Source organism: Eschrichtius robustus, assembly GCF_028021215.1.
Source record: "Eschrichtius robustus isolate mEscRob2 chromosome Y unlocalized genomic scaffold, mEscRob2.pri SUPER_Y_unloc_1, whole genome shotgun sequence".
In the NCBI taxonomy this organism is placed as follows: Eukaryota; Metazoa; Chordata; class Mammalia; order Artiodactyla; family Eschrichtiidae; genus Eschrichtius; species Eschrichtius robustus.
The window spans coordinates 2,179,000-2,198,878 of record NW_027175152.1 but is presented as its reverse complement, the minus strand read 5'-3'; the positions used below and the strand labels follow the sequence as shown (position 1 = coordinate 2,198,878).

The 19,879-nt window shown below is 34.9% G+C and overlaps 1 protein-coding gene across 3 annotated transcripts; it reads left to right on the top strand.

Moving 5' to 3' along the window:
* Positions 1-278: 278 nt before the first annotated feature.
* On the top strand, positions 279-16,950 carry LOC137757647 (eukaryotic translation initiation factor 1A, X-chromosomal-like). Of its 3 annotated transcripts, none has more exons than XM_068534257.1 (7): positions 279-496; positions 4,589-4,672; positions 6,893-6,996; positions 8,057-8,107; positions 12,397-12,460; positions 13,701-13,792; positions 15,952-16,040. In XM_068534257.1, exons 1-7 carry the CDS (start codon positions 481-483, stop codon positions 15,955-15,957), a joined length of 417 nt encoding a protein of 138 aa, XP_068390358.1. In that variant the 5' UTR covers positions 279-480; the 3' UTR covers positions 15,958-16,040. The 3 variants fall into 3 exon arrangements, with proteins under 3 accessions (XP_068390358.1, XP_068390357.1, XP_068390356.1); XM_068534256.1 differs by having other exon boundaries at positions 12,397-12,478; XM_068534255.1 differs by lacking the exon at positions 12,397-12,460 and having other exon boundaries at positions 15,952-16,950.
* The last annotated feature ends 2,929 nt before the right edge of the window (positions 16,951-19,879 follow it).

Sequence of the window (19,879 nt, the reverse complement as noted above, 5' to 3'; positions counted from 1 at the left end):
CATAAAAGTTAAGAGTCAAGAAATTTTCTGGAAAAGGCAATTATTACAGTGTAGCAGAAGTGTATTCAAGAGCAGGAGACAGCTCGGGTGATTTCCAAGTAGGATAACGTCGTGGGCGTACTCTATACTTGATTCCTCCTCTTTTCAGCGCAGGGCCTGGTACTCGAATGATTCACCTTTTCCTACTGGAACCGCCCACACTGTGTCTCACTTTCTCTAGCAGCGGGAAGTCAGTAGCTGTGGGCTACGCCTGCGCAGTAGGGGGGGCGGCGGGGAGAGGTCGAGCTTGGGGGATGGGGAAGCCGTGAAGCCTCCTGCGCAGCCATTTGCTTCCCAGTAAGCGTGGCTGCCTGCGGATCTCGCTTGAGCTGTGTGTTCGGAGTCTGCAACTACTAATTTCTTTCGGCACCTCGGAGGATTACCTGGCAGCGCCACCGACACCGGAACCCAGTTGGAAACGCTGAGGTCGCAGTTACCGCAATGCCCAAGAATAAAGGTAACGCCTTGGGTTCCGAGAACCATGGTTCTGCTCGGCTTGGTGTCGTCGGCAGTGACTCGCGGCGGTGGTAGTTCTTCCTTCTCGTGCTTGGCTGGTGTCTCTGAGCGGGACTTCGTTGTCGGGACGGGAGCTGGGAAGCTACTCCTAGCTCCCTCCCACTTTGCTCACGTTGCTATACAACCGACGCCATTATTCTAAGGGCCTCTAGAGGGAGAGTGTAAAATTTGTTCCTGGTTCACAGCAGGCTAACCAGCGGCGCGTCACGAACCTGGAGAGCCTCTCCTGGGCCGCCTGGCCTTTCCGGCGTTCGGCCCTTCCCAGGACTGACCAGGAACAGTTTTTAACCAGTGATTCTTGCTTTTGCGACCATTAAATCTTCGTACGTATTTTCTTTGTGGACTGTTGGTGAAGACATTGCTTCTGTGTAAACACTAGGTGAAAGCTTGTTACGTATTTAGGTTCATCTCTGCCTGTTTACTTTCCCCCTTCCGTCACAAACTTGAACATTCTTGTTTACAAGGTATGTTACACATTTACAAAAGTTTTCAGCCTTCTTTTCTCATGACATAGATTCTGGTAGTAAATATTTCTACCCACCTTTATTCTGAGGCAAACCGTTCACGAATTATCAGATTTGACAATAACGTTGCTTGGAACTTCCAAAATGGGAGTCCTAACCTAAGTAAAGCAGAGCCCTCGGACAGTCACTCCTTAAAGAAGTTCTCCTTTTTAGAGACCTGAATTCTGTCATTTTTAATCTCTTTACAGTGCCTCCTAGGAAACTATAAGGGCAAAGAGGGCAGCATAGCACCACATTTCACAGTCCACAAGAAGTCTCCCTTCATTATTCATTCTTGACACCCATATCTACTTGTGTCTCCTTTCTACTTAACCGCTTGCTCCACCGATGCTACTTCATTTTCTCTTTGTAGCTCTCACCACTTACTTTGCCTTGAGATACTTGGTCACAGTTCTTTGCTTGCCCTGTTGAGTTCACTGCTCTCTGCGGCCTGCAAACCAGCTCACAGATTCTTTCTCTAGCAAGTGTTTTCCTGCCAATTATTCACTGCAACAGTAGGGTTGTCTTTCTAACCGTATGTTCGGTAAATTAGATAAGGCTTATACTAGTTTTTTCCTTATATATATAATTCATGATTATCTCACAAATAACAGTACATTTCAATAAATACCTTGTTGCCACCTGAATTTCTAGTAATGAAGTTTCAGCCTCCCTCACTAGATTGTATATTCTAAAGGGAATAATACCTGTTTTATGAATCTTGGATTACTACAACTTGGCACTTATTGTATGTCCAATAAGTTTTTGTTAATGTTGTCTTCCTATGCTTCACTCCATCCTTAGGAAGTTAGATAGTAAGTTCCCTCCTTCTGTAGGACTTTTAAACTATCTGATGCCTGAGTAAGAGCACATCAGAGAATATCTCCAAATCACATCTGATTTTTTTTAGAAATTTTTATTAGAGTATAGTTGATTTACAACATCTGATTTAAGGAAGAGATCTGTGAAATTTGCCTGAACTTAGTTTTAGAAAGAAAGATGAACTATCTTTCAATATCAATACTGATATTGAAATATTCAATATCTGTATTGAATACAATACATTGTTATATTTTCAATTCTTTCAAAAGACAATTTTAAATGGATGTTATTACTTGATAGTAAAATAAGGGGTTTTTAAGGTATGGTTAATAAATACAGACTAAAGTCCTGGAAATTATACTTCTGAATTTAAGAATTACAACATACCTTCAGTTAAAGCCATCTGTGTACCTCTCTGAAATCACCTTTCTTTCTCTCATTCTGGAGATGATCATCCTGAATTTGATGTTTCAATCTGTGTATGTAAAACCAATCTGTTATTTTCTAGGTTACTTAGTTGAAACCTGTTGTTAGGACTCCTGAATTTTTGAGGTGAAGTTTAGTAATGTAGAAATAAAACTCTGTAGATATTTTTCTTCATTTGAAAATTCAAAAGCCCTGTGAATATAGTGTCAGTGAAGGTTACGCAAGTAAGGATATAAAATTACTTTGGACCATATGTTGAATAACTTTTGCTTTACTCACGCGGCTTGTTTTCTTTAGAAATCCATTCTTAAATCAGGAAAAAAAAAAAACAAAAACCCATCCTCTGACCCACTTAAGAAGAACATTTGGGGTAAGATGCTCCTACCCTTTAAAGACATCACTTTTTTCTTTTTTTAAAAAAAATTTATTTTATTATATCTTATTTCTGACTGCGTTGGGTCTTCGTGGCCGCGCGCGGACTTTCTCTAGTTGCAGCGAGTAGGGGCTACTCTTCATTGTGGTGCGCGGGCTTCTCACTGTGGTGGCTTCTCTTGTTGCGGAGCATGGGCTCTAGGCGCATGGGTTCGGTAGTTGCAGCCCGCAGGCTCAGTAGTTGCAGCCCGCAGGCCCTAGAGCCCGCGGGCTTCAGTGGTTGTGGCGTGTGGGCTCAGTAGTTGTGGCTCGCAGGCTCTAGAGCACAGGCTGAGTAGTTGTGGCACACAGGCTTAGTTGCTCTGCGGCATGTGGGATCTTCCCGGACCAGGGATCGAATCTGTGAACCCTGCACTGGCAGGCGTATTCCTAACCACTGCACCACCAGGGAGGTGCCTCTTCTTTTTTTTTTTTTTTTTAATACTTCCAGGAAATCTACATTTTATTGAAGTATTATGCCAAACTAAGGACATATGATTTTTAAATTTTCATTCATTTAGAAATATAGGAACTACTCTTGGTTTATTTGAAAAACTGGGAAACTGTGATATATGACTAAGTAAGCAAAGCAGGTATTATTATCCTTGTCCTAACGGAGCTTCCAGTGTATTTTGAAGTTCTGGCATGTTTTATATCTTGAAATAAACACTTTTTTCCCTTTTGAGGAAGTTAGTTATGATGTGTCCTTAATGTATAGGATAGTGAGTCCAGATAAGTCAGGGAATTGTGAAGACCACCTACCTTTTAGTATAGCACAGCAATGTGAGGCTGCCCCAGGAGGTAGAGGGTGCATTCAAGAAGATAGGTGTCAGTTTTTACAGTGGCAGATGCACATTTTAAATTCTGTTCGGGATTTCGGGATTTTTGTTTCAAACTCTTCCCATGGGTCCCTTATTACTATCTGTCACAGCCTTTCTCCCATCTATTGGAAATGGGTGCTCTTGCGTAGGTTTTGGAATGGTAATAAAATGCTATGAAGAAGTAGCCTAATTCCTTGATTATGTAGTAGAAAGTTTCACAAGGAACTAAAGTTAATGTTATAGTCAAATACATTAAATTTTAGTGAAAGCAAAAGGTCAAAAGTACAGTTAAGTATGATTTTAAATCTTTAGCATGGTATGGTTGTAGCAGAGGACTAGATAATAGTCTTTCTTTGCTGATGGCAGTATAAATGAATATACTTCAGCAGAAGTCTTAAGGAGGTGGATACATAACTTTTATCCTGGAAATTCTGCTTCTATAAATTTATCCTATGGCGCTTGTTTGTAGGATAATCTCAACTCAGCCTTATTAAATAACAGTAAAACATTAGAAGTAACCAAAATAAGGAATTAAGTTTACTCTGTTAAAATGTTCATCTTAGTCTATTGTTCAATTGACATGAAAAGTCACGCAAAACACATTATTGAGTGGGATTAAAATAAATTGTAGAAGAGACTGTACGGAATCCGATTTTAATTTGAAAGCATGGACAATAAAATGTTGATAGTTGTCCCTGGTAATGGGATTTTTGTTCTCTATACTTCCGTATAAGAAGTAGTTTTATATGAGAAAAATCCAAATCTAAACGCCAAAGTAAGGTATATGCTTGGTAATATGTTTATCCGGTAAGGGATTTAAAAGAAAACCTTTGACAAATTGTAACTATTGGGTAACCAAATTAGGTTAAAGTTTAAAAATCTTACATAGAGTTCTGTTAATATTGTACTGCTCTTTAAATGGTAATTTTTTTTTTCCTTTTCTGTTTTTATAAATTTTAAAGTCTTACTTTAGCTTGTTTCAAGTTTAGTTTGTAAGATATTATATAGGTAATTACACTTAATTTTTTATTCACTTTTTAAATCAATTAGGTAAAGGAGGTAAAAACAGGCGCAGGGGTAAGAATGAGAATGAATCTGAAAAAAGAGAGTTAGTGTTTAAAGAAGATGGACAAGGTAAGAATTTTGAAGTTATTAATGTCATTTTTTGATAATGTGAATTTCAGTCTTTAACCTGAAATGGGTGTTAGTCACAATCCTGAACAGTTGCCTTTCTTCATTTATAATACCCCATACTTCTTCAGAATTTGTCCATTGAGTAGCCCATTGGATACTATTTCTGATAGAGGATTAACTGGTGGCATTTCTGTAAACATAGTTTTCTTTGTTCTATGTGGAAAAGCGTGATATAAGTGAGAGTGAATTTCAGGATTTAGAGCAGAGTAAGGCTGGCTGCCAACACTGAAAATTTCCTACTCTAGTGTAATAGTGGGTAATGTTATACATTATTCAGTAGAGTATGACAAATACATCCCAAGACTATCAGACCCTCACTACTCCAGTGCCACTAGCACACGATCATAAAATTTAATAAAACAACTGATAATTGTTGACTGACTTTTTAAGTAAGTGCAGACTAAAATTTAAAATGAGTAAAATAAATTGACTGAAGCACTTACTTTTTTCCTTTTAAAAACAAAGTTAAGCCTACAGAAAAGTTGGAATATGAGTACACCGAGCTCCCATCTATGCTTTACCCAGATTCACTAGTTTTTAAAGTTTTCTTTGTGTATTTATTTTCTCTTTGTATATGTACATGAAAATTTTTACTAACCTTTTTAACTTTCTTATAAGCAGATATAGTTATATACAGTTACAGACTTTAGCCCTAAATACTTCAGCATATATCTCCTAAGAACAAGGGCTTTCTCCTGCATAACTACAGTAGAATGGTCACTAGAAATTTAACCTTAGGATTATACTGTTACTTAGTAAGTACTGTTTTTCATGGTAGCCACTAGCCATGTGTGGCTATTGAAATGAATTGAAATTACATTTTGAGCTATCAATGAACATATTGTTCAATTCAGATATATAATTTTCCCTCAATGGAAAAATTTTGCTGGATATTGCTGACCCAGTGTATAATCTACATTCACATTTCTCCATTTGTTTTAGTAATTTCCTGCACTTTATAAAAAAACTGTGTAGTTATTCATGCCATACTGCAAGCCACTAGAAAATCAGCATCTTTATTAATTGTATGAAACATGTTGTCTGGCTAAAGATAATCAGTTACTTAGCCTTCATAGTGTCTCCTTACATTAGCAGTTTGTTTTCAGGGCCAGTTTTTAAATTCTTTTCTCTCTCATTTTCTCCGATGTTGAAGAAGTGCTGAGTAGTAAAGCTAGGTTCATTGGCCTGCGGTAAAAGAGACTCAACTTACCAGCCCCACAGTGTAGATCTCATTTACCCCTCAGTGTAATTATAAATTAGTCCAGGGTCTCTGTGATGTTAGTCCTTAGGAAGAAGTTTAGTAGTGTGAAGGTTTTATATTAATTACCTGTTTCTTTCTCCTTACTCCCATGCCTGCTTTTGTCATTTAAATCTAGAAGAGATTGCCACATACTGGCTAATGCTTATATCAGTGTTTTCAAGTGGCAGTAGAATCAGGTGGCCTCTTGAGGATACTCTTAGAAATACTTTTTTTAAACATTTGCATTTTATCTTGGAACATTATTTGTGTTTTTTTTAAGACCTTTACAGTAATCACCAAGGTATTCTCAAGCAAAAGTTTATTAATAATTAACCTACTGTTTATTATGATTAAAGTTTCTGAGGGAAAGGAGAACCAAGATTTGGCTGTTATTCAACTGTGAGAGGTTTATAAGTCAGCATTACAGTGTGTAATGTGGAATGAGCCACTTTGACGTCTAAAGGTAGAGCATGCAGTCATGAGGACCAAGCCTGAACTGATGTACTCGAAATGAGTGGATAATTAAAATATTCCTAATAACGGAGATAACTTGCCATGGAAATGGCATTTGTGATCTTGGATAAATTACTTGACTTCTGTAGGTTTTTATTTGCTCTAAAAATAAGAGGGTAAAGTATATAAGCATAGCTGGAAGAGGCTATAGAAATGGTTCAGCAGATGAAGTGTGCTCTCATTTTCTTGGATAAGATTATCATATGTCTCTTTCAGACAGCTCTCACATGGTGGAATACTTAAAATTTTCGCTGAACAAGCCTTTCTTCTCTCTTTGTAAAAAAATTACGGTTTGATCCAAAGTTAGCAGTAAAAGTGAAGTTACCAACTTAATATCAATTGTTACATTTTAAGAAAAATTAAACAGTATTTTACAGTTTTTTCTTTCGTTTCTTTTCCTCCGTAAGAATATGCTCAGGTAATCAAAATGTTGGGAAATGGAAGATTGGAAGCAATGTGTTTTGATGGTGTGAAGAGGTTATGTCATATAAGAGGAAAATTGAGAAAAAAGGTAGGTATGGAGATTTATTTTACTTTAATACAAAATTTGCCTTTTAAAAAATTGACTCTGCTTTAGATAATATATGGGCCAAGCGAGTCATTTTTGTGAGTTCCCAAAGACTTCAAAAATAATGATTTATATGGCAATCTAAATACATAAAATAATAGAAGATCCGTGATAACTTTCAAAATAGAGGATTATATTTACAAAGAATTATGTGCTTCACCTATGTGGGATTTATGCCAGAAATGTATACTATTGAGGAAACAATTCGACAGATTCAGTCTATAAAACAAAGGATGTGGACTCTTAAAAAAATGTTATGCCTTGAAAGAAAGAAAAAAAGCTGGAGAATTGTTTTAAGATTAAAGGAGACTAAAGTAATTGCTAATTAAATATAGTATATGTTCCTTGGTTAAGATTTTGGTTTGGGGGAAACAGCTGTACACGATATTAGGAAAATTTGGAACATGTTATATCATAGTTTTTAGTAGTTCAGGCGGATTTATTGATCACATTGTTTAAAAGTTCCTTCAACTCTAATTTTTTTATTTAAAAAATATATTTGGTCGGTTAAGTCATTCTTTTCCAATTGATGGTGGGATTTGGTCCTGTATTTATGTAGATTGGTGACTGGATGGCTGTATTTGTGTAGATGACTGATTTTCATATATGTTAAATAATTAAATATCTCAGGAGTGATTGGTGATGAAAAGTCTTTCATTTACCTGACAAATAATTATGTTTTTGTAATTTTTAAACTCTCAGGTAGTTGAAATAAAATAATTATGTATTTTTAACATCCTAAAATAGAAAATTTGACACAAACTGTATACTATAGCTTTTTCTTAATATACTGTAACTATAACTAGAGTCTGTCTCACACACGCATGTGTACACACACACACCCACAGTATACTATATTCTATAGTTTTTCCCTATTTCCTAGTAAATACATTTTCCACACTGGGTGAATAGTACATATTTTTTGTAGGAAGAATGGTTTAACATAGCACTCTGTTATTCGTTTTTATTTTAAATATAATATACAGTAAATTTTCTTTCATAGGTTTGGATAAATACCTCAGACATTATATTGGTTGGTCTTCGAGACTATCAGGTAACAATCACATTTAAATTTGTAGTGCGCTTGTATTTAGTAAGTCATTAATATTTAGAAGATGCAATAAAAGCATATTTAAGCAGTCCTAGCCAATTATGACTTCTCACCATTCTGTTGTCAAAATTTATTAAGGTCCAATTGTATTCAAGACTATAGGATATACCTTGTTTGGAATAATTCCCATGACTGATTAATGATACATGTGTTTTGTGGGAAGACTGGTTAGTATTGTTTTTATTTTAAATATCATGTGCAGTAAATATTCTCTCATAATTTTGGATAAACACCACAGACCATCATTCTGTCCTCATTCTTTTTTTTTTTTTTTTTTTTTGAATATTTATATTTTATTTGGCTGCGTTGGGTCTTAGTTGTGGCAGGCGGGATCTTTGTTGCCACGTGGGGGATCTTCGTTTTGGCATGCAGGATCTTTTTTAGTTGCGGCATGAGAACTCTTAGTTGTGCCATGTGGGATCTAGTTCCCTGACCAGGGGTCGAACCTGGCCGCCTGCATTGGGAGCACAGAGTCTTAGCCACTGCACCACCAGGGAAGTCCCGCGTGTCCTCTTTCATTTAATGTCCAATTGTATTCTAGGCATTGTGCTAGGTGTTCAGGGGTTATGGTTCCCAAATGTCAGTCAGTGAAATATTTATTGGTGCAGGCTGATTTTTTCACTGTTCTGTAGTGAAATGAGAAGATACGCACGTTTTATATGGTGTTTTTCACATAGCTAAGTTATCCATTTTCCTTTCCTTTTTTTTTTTGTTTCTTGCCTGTGCTGCAGCTTTCAGGCTTTTAATTCCCTGACGAGGGATTGAACCCATGCTACCGCAGTGGAAGTGCTGAGTAGTAACCACTGCACCACCAGGGAACTCCCCTCCATTTTGCTTGTTAAATATATTTTTTTAAATTACCTTTTGTGAAATAAGAACAGTAGTATATGATGGTGGTTTTTATTAGTGTTCTTACTCGTCAAAACAAAAATTTAGTAATTTTATGTCAGGGTCCCAATTACTATTTTATTTTAAAATTTAGAGGTCTCAAATCCACGTTTGGTAAACCACTATTCTGGATGATGCAGCTGAATAAGTCAAACCTTCCAATCTCCAAAAGGGTTTTTACAGTTGTATAGTAGAAGGATAAGACGTGCACTCAGTAGTTACAGTACAAACTGTTTTTTAAGTGTATGTTATAAATTTGAGATGAACGCTTAGAAAAGAACATGATAGTTGCCCTCTATGATGTCAGCCTTTAGACTCTATATGCATTGTGTGTCTGAAATCCATCTGATTTCTATCGCATCCATCATCTGTGTTTAATTACGTTGTGAGTGAAATGATTGCTGTCTCTGTTCTATTATCAGGTCAAGTTTTTCATAGATATCTGTTGGGTCTAACTCATTTGTAAAGTTTCAGTCTTCTCCTTCCTTGTTGATTTTTTACATGATTGTTCTATTTGTGATTGAAAGAGGCATTTTGAGGTCAGTTAACATACGTTTCATCGCCATAATTTTAATTTTTTTAAATAATCTGCATCTCTTGATTTTCTCTATTTAGTGAAATATTCTGACAAAGTTTTTTTGACATGGTTTCTTTTAGTTCTTTAAGTATATTTATAGTAACTGATGTAAAGTCTTTGTTAAGTAAAACTTCTGGGTTTTCTCAGCAACAGTTAGTAATGACTTCTTTTCTTGTGTGTGACCACCCTTTCCTATTTCTTTGTGTGTCTGATAATTTTTTTGTTGAGAACTAGAAAGTGCAAATATAATGTGGCAAGACTGGAAATCAGATTTCTTCTCCCAGGGTTGGTTCTTGCTGTTGTTTGCTGTTGTTTTCTGAAACAAATTCTGTTTGGTCTGTATGTTTTTCTTGTGTGTGGTCATTGAATGCTTGGTTATCTTAGCAAACAGCCCATGTGTGAGATTTCATTAAAACCAGTAAGCCTCCCAGCTTTTGCATATGGAGTCTATGCATGTTGGGGCATACCTTTTAACACTCAGCCAGGCAGTAATACTCTCTTAGCCTTAATTTCATGCTTGTGCAGAATTGCAGGGTCACTCAGAGCTGGGAGATTAGGACCTTTCCAGATCCTTGATGAGTTTACGCGCAGCCCAGATTCCACATATTGAGTGAGATCATACAGTATTTGTCTTTCTTTGTCTGACTTATTTCTCTTAGCATACTGCCCTCCAGGTTCATCCATGTTGTTGCAAATGGCAGGATTTATATATGTTGGATATTAATCCCTTTTTGGTCGTATCATTTGCAAATATTTTCTCTTATCTAGTAGGTTGTCTTTTAATTTCATTGATGATTTCCTCTGCTGTGTAAAAGCTTTTTAGAGTGATGTAGTTCCACTTGTCCCTTTTTGCTTTTGTTGCTTACGCCTTTGGTGTCATATCCAAAAAAACAATTGCCAAGATAATCATCAAGTACCTTTTCTCTGTTCTCTTTTAGTAGTTTTATGGCTTCCGGTCTTGTGTTTAAGTCTTTGATCTATTTCAAGTTAATTTCAGGCAGTTTTTGGTGTAAGAAAGGGGTCCAGTTTCATGTAAGTATTCAGTTTTCCCAATCCTATTTATTGAAGAGTGTCTTTTCTACACTGTGTTGTCTTGGTTCCCTTGTTAAGAATTAGTTGACCATTTTTGCAAAATTTTATTTCTCGGTTCTCAATTCCCTTCCATTAGTCAACAGGACTGTTTTAATGCCAGTACCTTACTGTTTTGACGACTGTATTTTGAAATCAGGAAGTGCGATGCCTCCAGCTTTGTACTTTCTCAAGACTGCTTTGGCTATTTGGAGTGTTTGTGGTTCCATATAACTTTATCTGTCTGTGAAAAAAAATGCCACTGAAATTTTTATAGGAATTATGTTGAATCTCTAAATTACTTTGGGTAATATGGACACTTTAATAGTATTAATTATTTCAGTTCAAGAACATGGGATACATTTCCGTTTATTTGTTTCTTTCATCAGTATCTTATAGTTTTCAGTGTATAGATCTTTTACCTCCTTGGTTAAATTTATTTCTGAGTATTTGTGTTTGATGCTATTGTAAATGAGATTGTTTTCTTGATTTCTTTTTTAGGTAGTTCCTTGCTAGTTTATACAGACATAACTGATTTTTGTGTTGACTTGATAACCTGAAACTTTACTGAATTTGCTTCTTTTATGAAGTGGATCATACATTGATAGTCTTTTCCTTTTTAATATTCTATAATAAAAACTTTTGTAATCTGTCCATAAAAATGTATCATTTTCATGTCTATTTTCTTGGTTTAACTTTATATAAACCCCCAAAGTGGAGAGAATAGTTATTAATTCCCAGTTTAATTCTCTGTTTTGTGGACAGTGAAACCACAATTCTTAAGGGATTAATATTCTAACATTAATGTGATAGCTACAAACAGCTCTTCTGATTCTTAATCTTTGGTGAATAATTACATATCCTTGCTACTCACAGTAATCTAAAGATAATAGCAGGATCACCACCATCTGGAAGTAAGTTAAGAGGTTATTAGCCCAATCTCCTATCTACTGAGTCAATATCAGAATTTTAACACAATCCCTGTATGTTTTGTGTGCACATTACAGTTTGAGAAGTGTTGGTTTATATTACATTGCAGTTGCATCACTGTGATGATTTCAGTTGCCTTTCTTTAGGTCTTTTCTAGGTTAATTGTCAGCATTCAAACTCATTTTTTCTTCTGTAAATGACTCAGATTCTTTACAATGGAGAAATGTGAACATTTTAGGGCAGTAGTTCTCAGGGATATTTGCGTCTGAAACACCCAAAAGAGCTTTTTAAATACAGATTTTTGGACTTTACCTCAGGTCTGTCAATTTTCAGGAGATAAGGTTATCTTTTTAAAGTGCCACAAACAATTCTAATAGGTAAGCTACCCTAAGAACCACTGATTATAGAAAGGCTTATTAATTTTCTTGGGTAATAATACCACTTGCAGTTTGAATTACAGTGTGGCCAAGGACCACATTGCATCTTTTTCTCTTTTTCTACTTTTTCTTTCCTTCCCCCCCTTATTTTCCTCTTTTCTCTTTATTAAAGTGAATTCTATAAGTAATTTTTCTGGGCTATTCATTATTTGAATGCAAACTTCTTGCCAAGGGTTTTTTTTTAAAGAAGATAGAAGGAAGGTGAAGAAAAGCAGAGAATTTGTAACAGAACAGTGAGCTTTTTCTTAGTGTGTTTAATTAGAAAGTAATTTATGAGACAACTGATGATATTTGGCATAACCTGTTTTGTTGGTTACTTGTTATTCTCCAAGGATAACAAAGCTGATGTAATTTTAAAGTACAATGCAGATGAAGCTAGAAGTCTGAAGGCTTATGGTGAGCTTCCAGAACATGGTAATTAATGTTAAAGTTATTACATTTCCCTGTCTTACAGTGACAGTCTTAGTGTTTAGGTGAAGCAGTTTTGACAGAATTCTGTCTCTTTTACATAGTTTTTGCATATGTGCTTAAATTAGCTTTAAGTATGTATATCCTTTAAAATATTAACAATTTAGTAATAAATTGAATTCTCTTCCTAATAAATGTTCTTCTGGTGGGGAGTGTAAAAGTTTGTAAACTCTGGACTTGTGTATAATATCTGTTAAAGGTGTACATTAGTTACAGTGTTTTAAACTGTTCTTAAGAGATGCTCTGTCTTCAGCTAAATGAGGGTAACAGTCATGGTACTTGTATTGATTTTTATAGAAAACAATGTTCAGTTTAACTTAGCATAGTACTATCCCAGAGAGTTTTGTGGGGTTTGTGTGTTTTTAACAGATAACCCCTTTTATTTCTTAAAGGCAAAAGTGTTGCATTCTTACTGTAGTAAACGTGAAAAGATTAAAGTAAATTTCTAATAACATAAAAGAGGCAATATAGTAAGCTCACATTTTTAACTTGGAAGCTATTTTATTTGATTTACTTTACTCCATTGCATTTTATTATAAAATTATGAGATTTTTGAGTAACCATGAAAATTCTGATGAAATTATTGGCCTTTTAAGAAATACTAAGATATCTGGAAATCAGATCAATACTTTCTTACTTTTGTTGCTTAGGGATAAGCATGATTTGAAAGTTTTTCTGACTGATTTGGTAAGTCTATCCAGTGGTTACATTCATTTGGTTAGTTATCCAATGGTTGGTGAAGTGGATGTTCTTATCTTAGGAGAAGTTTATACGTGCCAAGGGTAAGTTGTTAACATGCATACAAGCCCTTTTTGAAAGATACTTCAGAAATATAATAACTACTAAGTTAGTGTAATTAGAGCCAGCCTGCCTTACGTGTAGTTTTTTGAACAAGATAAAATTATAGTGCGTATACTCTTCATTGTAATGACTTTGCAGTGAACTTCTGGAGGTTTCAGTGTGAATTTGCTTTGTGTGATGAGTTGTTTGTAGGAAGATTAGGAAGATTTTTCTTGGAATGAAATGGTTGAATTGAAGATTACTTATAAGAGTCTTCTTGTATAGTTCAGTGTTTTAGTATTCTTTATTGTTTCAGTATTATTTCTTTTAGTAGGCAATCCACCTAGTAACATCTTGATTTTATATATATATGTTACTGTGTTTTTAGCAAAAATTAATGAAACAGATACCTTTGGTGCTGGAGATGATGACGAAATCCAGTTTGATGACATTGGAGATGATGATGAAGACACTGATGATGTAAGTAGTGGATGAACCTTGTGGCTTTTTGATTGTTTTGTTTATGAAGGTAGTCAGATCTTTACTTTTGATCTCAGAATGTTGAACACTTAAATTGAATATATTTTGAGACTTATCCATAAATTTGAATATTCATTAGTATTCAGAAACCCTCTAGTCAGACTTTTTAAACTTTGAGAAACCTTGTAATTCTTGAAACCCTTCTTTCTTTGAAAAGCTCAGTTAGCTCTGACAGTGGATACTCCATAATGATAACTTACTAGGTAGGAATGTCTACAGCGATAGCTATTAAGAAGTTTAGCAGACAGCTTAAAAAATATGCCGTCTCCCAAATAAAATGTTTGTTTGTATGTTAAAAGAAGAAAATCATGTTTAAGCCAACTTGCTGAAGCATTGAAATTACAATATTCTCCAAAGCCGTAAAACGGAGGCATGTTGCCTGTGTATTTAGAGGTTACATTATTTTATTTGTCATAGATCACTGTTGGCCAAACTCTTGGTTTGGAGTTTGTGGAAAAAAGGTTGTTTTTCTTAGTAATGAAACGGTGAGAATAAGAGTGTTAAATGCCTGACTGTTCTACTGTTACTATATTTATGTTAAATTCATCCTGATTTTCTTGAAATTTCATGTTAAGTAATCGGGATGGTGGTATGGCTTACCACCATCGAGCTTACCTCCAGTCAAGCTTATTAGGCCTTTTTTTTTTTTTGTAGCTCTGCATTAAAAGTATAGTTTAGAAACAAAAAGTCCGAAAATATTAATTAGTGTTTTATTGGATGTGAAGGTGGAATTTTAGAATACCTAGAGCATTTGTTCCTGACGAGGATTGTGCAGCACAATTAACCAAGCTTTTCAAGAAGAAAAGATTCACAGTCTTTCAGTCACCAACATCATTATTAAGAGCATTTTCAGACACTCAGAGAAATTGAGAGAATTTTAAATTGAAGTGAACCATCACCCAGAAATAGGAAATGAAAAAGGATTAAAAAAATATTGTTCTGTTTTTAAATATTTTTTACTTTTTCTGTTACACTTTTGCTATCAGAAGGTCCAAAAGTTTGACGTAACTATTTCAGTTTGCATTATTTATTTATGATGCTTCTGTCATTGTCTGTTATACGTTTGGGATTATAAATTATGTAAATGCTAAAATGAGCATCTCAAGTCTGCTAAATTGTGGCTGAAAAAAAAATCAGTCAGCTGTATTTTCGAAAAGTGAAGTCCCAGTTTTATGAATCAGAGTTACAAATCGGAAATTCTATAAACTGCTCATATAAGAAGAAAGAATCCAGTAATTGAACAAATTCTGTTTGATGACATCTTTGTAGCATAGGTGGTCTCTAATGCTGACAACAGATTTCTTAGAAATGCTGTTCTCTCTATTGAACTAGCATTTTGTTCAGTTTTGCCAGAGAGTTCTTGTGGCTCAATTAATACTTTGACAGTAGAACTAACAATTATTTTCCGTGGCAAGAATGTAAAATGCAACAGTTGTGTAGTATACTAACAGAGACTTGAACGTGTTGACAGCTGAGCCGGGGCTGAAGGCTAGGAATATAAGCAGAGTGAATGCTTGAATACCCAGCCACAGAATTAAGTCTTCCCTCAGAAGAAAAAGAAAACACCTTTCTGAATCTATGCCAACACTTCCTTTGGTGCTGTGTCTAAGCAGCCTTGTTGGGAAAGAAACTAAAGACAATGGTGATTAAAAGAATTTGTGTTATTTTGAATATTTTGGTTAGGTTTATGTTTATTACCTCTCAGTCCTACTTTTTCCAGAGTCATTTTGCCAGGTGATATACTTGTTTCAATCCTATGATTAAGTTGACTCAGAGAAGAATTTGGTTTAGTACCACACTTCTGTCGTTCTTAAGGGAATTTTACTTCCCCATGTCTGTTCCCAGTTCCAAAACAAAAAGTCTCTGATCACTAGCATGAAAGGAAAGAATGAGATGCTAAACTTTATTAAGAATAGGCTGCATAACATCTAATGTTCTCATAGAGATTTACTGATAACAGACAGGAATTGAGAAAAAATCTGGTTGGTGTACAGAATTTTTGTTCAAGGATTTATTTTCCAGATAGTCTAAGGGGGTCCTATATGCAGTATTATAAGAATTATTTTTTCCATTGACCTGATGTTCTTTTCACTTAACAGATCTAAATTGAACGCAAAGTTTCTGAGGATTGTTCTACAGTTTGAATCTTGGTCATCACCTGTTAAGAAGAATAAAACTTCATTCAGCATGAATGTAGTTTAAGGCACACTGATTTGTTTTCATTGTTTTAAAGTATTTATTATATTTGTATAAAAAACTGATGAAGCTGAATTATATTCAGTAAAATGTTAACACTTTGTTCTTTTAATGTGTTGGAACTTAGGGGTAGAAGATCACAATATCTGCTGTTAAAACAGTGGGAGGAAAGAAAGAAGAAAAGAGATGCCTTCCCCACTCTGATTACTTTACTTCCAGTTAATGGATGTTTTGAATAAATTGCCTTATCATCGTAGACTGTGATAAGCCCTAGTTCCAACTAGTCTGTTTACAGAGTCTTTCTGTATGTTCCAGTTACCTAGATGGTCTCCTGAGATTTTTGATAAAATTTAAGGAAAGAAGAAATCTGCATTTGAAGTCAAGAAAAGGGGCTATTTTCAGATATATGTAGCCATGTGTATTTTTATACTAATTTTGGTAACTTGTATATTCTTTTCATCATTTTATGTTGCCACCATCGTAATAAAAGCATTTCCAAAATGCAGTTTTTAGAATACGGGTTTGAGCAGTAATTTTGAATTTGTAAGATTAGTAGTTGAAAAACTTCTGTGCTAGGTAATACTCAATTTCCTTAACGTTGAAAGTTTTGATGTATTTGTTGACAGTGTTTTTACTCAAGTAAGACAACTTTTAATGGTAAAATAAGTAGATTATTCTTTACTATACAAAATAGATTGTATATGTTGTTTCATTGTCAAAAGTCATACATTGTAACCCATAGTTTTGAGTTTTATGAAAAATTAAATTTCAATGTATAAATGAAAATCTAATTTCATAAAAAATTCTATAAACTAAGTCTTTCTTAAACTATCCCTTAGCTGAGATAAGGGAAAAGAAGGAACCACAGCTAAGAAATACAATAAAATGTTGCATTGAGTATATTTCGGCCTTACTTTGTGTTACTGGTGTATTTTTATGTGTGTTCCAATTTTTTTGTGTTTATATTTTACTAGGAGTTTAGGTCATAACCTTTTTTTAACGTTTTGTTTTGAAGTTATCAACTATAGTAAGATGAAATTAAGGGCAAGGCTAGTTAAACAGCCTCAGTTCAATTTTATACAACTTTAGTAAGAAAAGATTCATCAGGTAATTTGTGAAACATTATATTTTGTCTGAGAATTTTTCAGCAGTGAAAATTAATATACAGGGACTACACCTTTACCTGGTTTCAGTAATATAAATATAACTAAGGGGGATAAACCTTCATATGGTTCCATCTCACTTTGCTCTAATTTTACTTCCCAAGTGTGAAAACTCTAGGTTCAAAATCTGAGGCCAGAATATGTACATAATTAAATCTAAGAAGAAGAGAAGTTTCACAGATGTGGTTTGTGGTTCTTAATCTGTGAGTTCCTGAACACTTACCTAGGTGATGAATGTGTTTGAGACTAAGGACTAGTTGTTGATACTCTTCAGAAACAAGCTTGAGAAGGTGACTTAGTGGTTGTCTTCATGGGCAGTCAACTAGTCTTTTATACATAAAGGTATATTAGGTTTACCTATCTTCAACATTTTGCCAAAAATATCAGAATCTGCATATGTGATACAGTTCATGGTAGGTGGAGTCCCTACTTAAAAAACTTTTCTGTTGACTTCCTCAGATAAATATGGTTTGCCCCAAGATTTACTCTACTCCCAGTTTGTGTTTGCTAGTTGTGGTGGTCTGATTATGTCCTTTGGAAATTTGTATATTGAAATCCCAACCCCTAAAGACGATGGTGTTGGCAAGTGGGGCCTTCAGGAGGTCATCAGGCACCAAGGAGGAACTCTTATAAATGTGGTCACTGCTCTTAGGAAGGAAACCTCCTAGGGTTCTTCTGCCATGAGAAGACAGAGCAAGAACTCAGCAGTGTGCAAGTCAAAGGAGGACCTTCACCAGAACTCTAACCATACCAGAACCCTGATCCTAGACTGCCAATGTCCAGAATTATGAGAAATTTCTGTTGTTTATAAGCCACCCAATCTGTACTATTTTGTTATAGCAGTCTGAATGAAGTAAGATACTGGTAACAGACTTTTTTCTTGCTATTTAGTACCAGTGCAGCATAGTGTTTCATCTTGAGTTGGATCAAAGATGTAGCTTATGTGCAGTTTCCCATGGGAGAATTATTTTGATACACGTCATTAGAAATTTTATAGATTCGTTGTTTTGATAATATTTCAAAAGAATGAAAGGAAGAAAAAGAAATGTGTTACATTCTTTGATAACCACAATACAATCACATAAACTGTGTCTAGAAAGGAAATCAAAATGTTTGAAAGCCAAGAAAAGTACCCTTTATAGTCAGTCGTCCATATTCGTGGGTTCTGCATCCATGAATTGAACTGTGGATCTAAAATATTAAAATAAGAATTCCAGAAAGTTCCAAAAAGCAAAGCTTGAATTTGCTACACAATGGCAACTATATATACACTATTATTATTCTATTTACAACTGCATAGTATTTACATTGTATTAGGTATTGTAAGTAATCTAGAGATTCTATGCCACTTTATGTAAGGGATTTTATGTTCTTAGATTCTGACAACTGTAGGGGGGTCCTGGAATCAATCTTCAGGAGATACCAAGGAACAGCTGACTATACTGATTTGGTACTGATTAACTTTTTGTATAGTAAATTTGGTAGGGTTGCATTTTCATGCATTGTTTATCGTACTTATAGGACATACGTATATACAGTATAAATGTGTTATTAAGGTGGTTAATAAATGCATAAGCTTTTGTGTAAGAAGGCTGGCAACATTTAATTAGTTGGCTATCGTTGCTTTGAGCCTTAAGGAGCTTATAAACTATGCATTGTGGACAGTCTTGTATTTTATTAAGGAATGACCATTGATTTTCTTGCCATATGTTGGTATCATAACTAAAAATATACTTGCTTACAAAACTTGTGATTGGTTTAGCTTAATTCTAGCTATGTTGAGTAAGTGTTCCTTCATTAGGTATATGCCGTCAGTATTCACAAATGAGTAAACACATGTTTGGAATAAAACACATTTATTGTTGATACTTCGATTTGTATTTTATACAGTAGTTTTAATCACATTGAGCATTAGCTTTTGGTTGACATAAAATAACAAAATGAAAGAAGTTTTTTTTCTCCCTTTTTTATTATTGTGGTAAAATGCACATAAAATTTTTACCATCACCACCATTTAAAAACATAACAGTCCAGGGGTATCAAATATATCCACATTGTTGAGCAGCTATCACCACCATCCATGCACTCAACACTTTCCATCTTGTAAAACTGAAACTCTGTACTCATCAAACAGTAATACCATTCTCCCCTCCCAACCCGACCCCCTCTAGCAACCACCATTATACTTCTATCTGTGATTCTGTATACTCCAAATGCTTCATGCAGGTAAAATGACATCCTCAAGTTTTATCCATGTAATAGTATATGTCAGAATTTCTTCTTAAGGGTCTATCATATTCCATTCTACGTAAATGCCACATTTTGCTTATCTGTTCATCCATCAAAGGGTGCATAGCTTATGCCCACATTTTAGCTGTTGTGAATAATACTACCATTAATATGGGTATACAGATGGCTATCTTTGAAGCTCTGTTTTCAATTCTTTTGGATATATAACCAAAATGAGGTGCTGGAACTTAACAGTAATTTTGCTTTTAATTTTTTTGAGGAACCACTCTGTTTTTCACGCAGGCTGTACCGTTTTAAATTCCCACCAACAGTGCACAAAGGTTCCAGTGTCTCCACATCTTCCCCAACGCTTGCTGATTTTTGGTGTGAGTAGCGTGTGGTGTGTGTGTGTCTTTTTAAATAAATATATTAGTCATGC

Bases quoted from the DNA above. Each gene is read 5' to 3' on its own strand.
- LOC137757647 (XM_068534255.1), top strand. The intron at 4,673-6,892 runs GTAAGAATTTTG...TTCCTCCGTAAG, and splicing joins GTTTAAAGAAGATGGACAAG to AATATGCTCAGGTAATCAAA. The intron at 8,108-13,700 runs GTAACAATCACA...CTGTGTTTTTAG, and splicing joins TTGGTCTTCGAGACTATCAG to CAAAAATTAATGAAACAGAT.